Source organism: Juglans regia, chromosome 4 (assembly GCF_001411555.2).
Source record: "Juglans regia cultivar Chandler chromosome 4, Walnut 2.0, whole genome shotgun sequence".
In the NCBI taxonomy this organism is placed as follows: Eukaryota; Viridiplantae; Streptophyta; class Magnoliopsida; order Fagales; family Juglandaceae; genus Juglans; species Juglans regia.
Window position 1 is genome coordinate 16791335 of NC_049904.1, and position 3700 is coordinate 16795034.

Sequence of the window (3700 nt, forward strand, 5' to 3'; positions counted from 1 at the left end):
TCCGATACTTAAAGTTAAATAGTGCAAGTTGTCCAATAGTTGAGATGTGGAACTGTTGAGTATGATAGTGGGACAGGATAATTTGGAGGAAATTATTGAGGCTTTGGCTGTATGTAAGGTCTGATGTATTGATCTGGATGAAACATGAAAGTGGGAATTTTTCTACTAAATCTGCTTGGGATTGCATTCGAATACAAGGTTCTAGTATGGAGTGGCATCCTTGGATGTGGCATAAGTTGCTCCCACTTTAGATTTCGGTGTTGATGTGGAAAGCATGGAACATGGCTTTGAGCGTAGATGATCGTCTTCGACATATTGAAATCCCGATAGTTTCTCGTTGTGATTGTTGTGACGAAGGTAAGTATGAAGACCAAAACCACGTACTTGTCGAATGTGAGTTTGCAAAGGAATTATGACATTATTATGGAGTTACCTTTGGTCTTCCTCTTGGTCTTACTTGGAGGGAGACGGTAATAATTTGGTTTCGACGTGCGTCCTCAGTATCTCAAGTGGGGCTCATAGTGGGGCTTCTACCTTCCATTATTACTTGGCACCTTTGGCATAGAAGATGTACTGCACGCATGAAGGGTAGTATTCAGTCTATTAGTTCGGTCTGGCTTTCTGTTAGAAGTTGGATGCGTTTAGTAAGTCGAGATATGAAAAAAGTTAGTAAATATTCTAGACATGACTTGCAGATTTTACAGATATTGAAATTCCGGCTTTGGTTCCTGATAGGAAGTTTTTAAAGTTAGTTCCTAGGCAAAAGCCAGCTCAAGGGTGGTTTAAGTTGAATACAGACGGTAGTAGTCTTGGTAACCCAGGTTCTTCAGGAGTGAGTGGTATTATTAGAAATGATCGAGGTCATATGGTTTACGCTTTCAATTCTTATATTGGTTATGGTTCAAATAATAGAGCTGAATTGTTAGCTGTTCTGCAAGGTCTCAAAGCTTGTAAGGATATGAGGATTAATTTTGTGGAAATTGAATTAGATTCTCAAGTAGTGATCTCGTGGTGGAATAGGTGAAGGTGTGGGGTGTGGTACCTGGAAGATTTTTGGGAAGAGACTCTAGCATTTATGGATTCTATGGTGTGCATAGTTAGACATGTTTATAGGGAGGGAAATAAAGTTGCTTATTAGTTGGCGTAGAGTGGTGCGACTGGATTGAACTCTAAAATGGAGATTTCTCAGGGATGTGCCTAGGTTTCTTCGAGGATTAATCCGTTTGGATATACTGGGTTTGTCATCTTTGTGTTGCTGTTAGCGTCAGTAATGGTTTTATGTGGCTTTTTGGTTGGATTGGTAAGTTTTTATGATTTTATGTTTTTGAGTTAACGTTGTTTGTAATTCTTTTACAGGAATGGTTTTCTTGCTAAGTATTTTAGTATGTTTTGTCTTGATATAGTTTTCTTTTGGTTAGAGGCTTTCAGTAATTTTGACACCTGATTTATGAACTTTCTTGCTTATCTTGTAATCTCAAGTGTCGGTCTGTAATTACGATTTTCTTCTTTTATAAGTAATGATTTATTAATAAAATTTAGAACATGATCATTTATGGACAGATCAACCTTGACTCTTCTTAAAAAAAAAAAAAAAAAGTGTTTGTGAGAGTTTTATATTCCCACCGGCTCTCTTTGATTGCTGCGAAATCGGGAAGAAATTTTTTTAGAAAAAAAGGATGGAGAATTGAGTCACGCCTGCTGCTTTGATTCGCCATCAAAAGTGTGAATACTGTTCCGTCTTGAAAATGCCAGTGCGCTGAGGACCAGAAAGCGAGAGAGTGTGGGTCCCAACCCGTTGAAAACTTCAAGCCTGAGAGCGTGAGCGTGGAATAATAATTCCAATTTAGCCGTTAGACGTACATCCGCTCAACTTCTTCACTTCCCCAATCCGGCACTTCATTCCACTGGAGTGTGTGTCTGTGAGAGCTTCCTCCTAAACTATCTGCCCTTTCGAATGGCCGATTTCTCCTACCTATCGGACACTGATGAATCGGCTGTCGAGGAGCTCATCTCCCAAGCTCAAGATCTCTGCGTTCTGGAGCAAGTCTCTGCCATCAACTGCGCTTCTTTCTCCGACTCTTCCCTCCTCCCCACTGATCTCGAGTCCCGTTTCCGCAAACTCAAGTCCTTCCCGCTCACTGACCCCAGACCAAAACACTCAACCCCTCCTCCGTACACGAAGAACGACTTCAACAACCATGACAGCTCGGCTAAGGCGGACGGACTGTCTGGTAGTGGTAAACAGAAGGATGCTGCGGTTGTCTCTCATTCCAAACGGGGCCGAGATGAGAAATTGGGTTCAAGGCCAAGATCACCATCCGGGTACGACTCTTTGTCTCGTGGGTCCTCTGATTTTTCGAAGGAAAATGAGGCTTTCTCACCTTCCAAAGAGAACCCAAATGGGAAAAGGGGTTCGGGGACAAATACGAAACGTGGGTCGATTTCATCTCTTTCCAATTCTTCCGATTCGTCGCTGGAAAATTTGATTTCTTCGACTTCCAAGCAGGGCCCAGATGAGAAAAGGCGCTCACAATTAAAACCGCAACCAGGGTTGTTATCTTCTCCTGTGGGTTCTTCTAATTCGTTTTCATTGAGGGACTCACCTTCTCCGCCTAAGAAAATTGGTTGCTTCTGGTGTTCTCCAAAGAAGGCTACTCACAATAATAGTAAGGAAAATCATGGTACAGGTATCGATCTCGATTGGGGCAAGAACGATGAGTACTTATCTGCTTCGCGCAGTTTTTCGACAAAACAGCAGCAAAAGATGCTAAAGAAGGCAATGAAAGAGGAAGAGAAGATTAGCCGGGAGGCCGAAAAAATTGTCAAGTGGGCTAAGCAGGCCTCTGCGAGGTTGAGCGTTTCCGGCATTGAAGATGAGCTAAGTGATGATTAGAAAGAATTTCACAAATTGGGCATGGTTTTGGTAAAGTTTTTTTTTTTTTTTTTTTGAAAAATGGTTTTGATAAAGTTTGGTCAGCAATTGTGCACTTTAAGACACATTGTAATATAAGCTGCTGTCGTTATTATAGTCACACACCAAATATTCTTTCCTGATATACATATTTATTTATATATTTATATATAAAATGTTGTAAGAGAAGATTTGTTGTCGAGGTTATGTCTGTTTTGAAGTATTTACAAAGGAGGCGTGTGTTGTGAAAGGATAGTGGCAGATTCTTTGTTGTAAAAAAAACAGAATTGAAAACAAATAAAGAGCATTATTTCACTTTTTGCTTTTGGTTCCTCTGATGACTGATTGTTTGTGAGAGATACAAAGCAAAAGAAAAAGTTGCCTGTTGTTTGTTAAAGGAACCGCAAATGTTTGATATTGTTTCCCAATGAACAATTCCTTTTACAAGCTCTGCTTTGAAAGAAAACCCAACATCAAACAAGCATCATGGTCATTGTTGTAGACTTGTTCTACGTTAAGTGAAAGTCGTCATTATTATAAAATAAGAACTCATATTTCCCAACTTGGTTGGATTACTTTTCTATTTTTCTTTAGGCTCGTTTGGTTACGCAGTTTATACGAGATGAAATGTTTTGTTGAAAGTTAAATAAAATATTATTATAATATTATTTTTTAATATTATTTTTATTTTAGAATTTAAAAAAGTTAAATTGTTTATTATATTTTGTGAGAGTTTGAAAAAGTTTTAATAATTATATGAAATGAGATGAGATAATTTGATTTTGTATA

At 38.9% G+C, this 3700-nt stretch overlaps 1 protein-coding gene across 1 annotated transcript; it reads left to right on the forward strand.

Moving 5' to 3' along the window:
- Positions 1-1654: 1654 nt before the first annotated feature.
- Positions 1655-2946, forward strand: LOC108981972 (hepatoma-derived growth factor-related protein 2-like). Its single transcript, XM_018953234.2, has one exon. The coding sequence runs from the start codon at positions 1955-1957 to the stop codon at positions 2891-2893; it is 939 nt and encodes a 312-aa protein (XP_018808779.1). The 5' UTR covers positions 1655-1954; the 3' UTR covers positions 2894-2946.
- The last annotated feature ends 754 nt before the right edge of the window (positions 2947-3700 follow it).

Excerpts from the sequence above, each read along its gene's own strand:
- LOC108981972 (XM_018953234.2), top strand. The coding sequence starts at position 1,955 with ATGGCCGATTTCTCCTACCTATCGGACACTGATGAATCGGCTGTCGAG.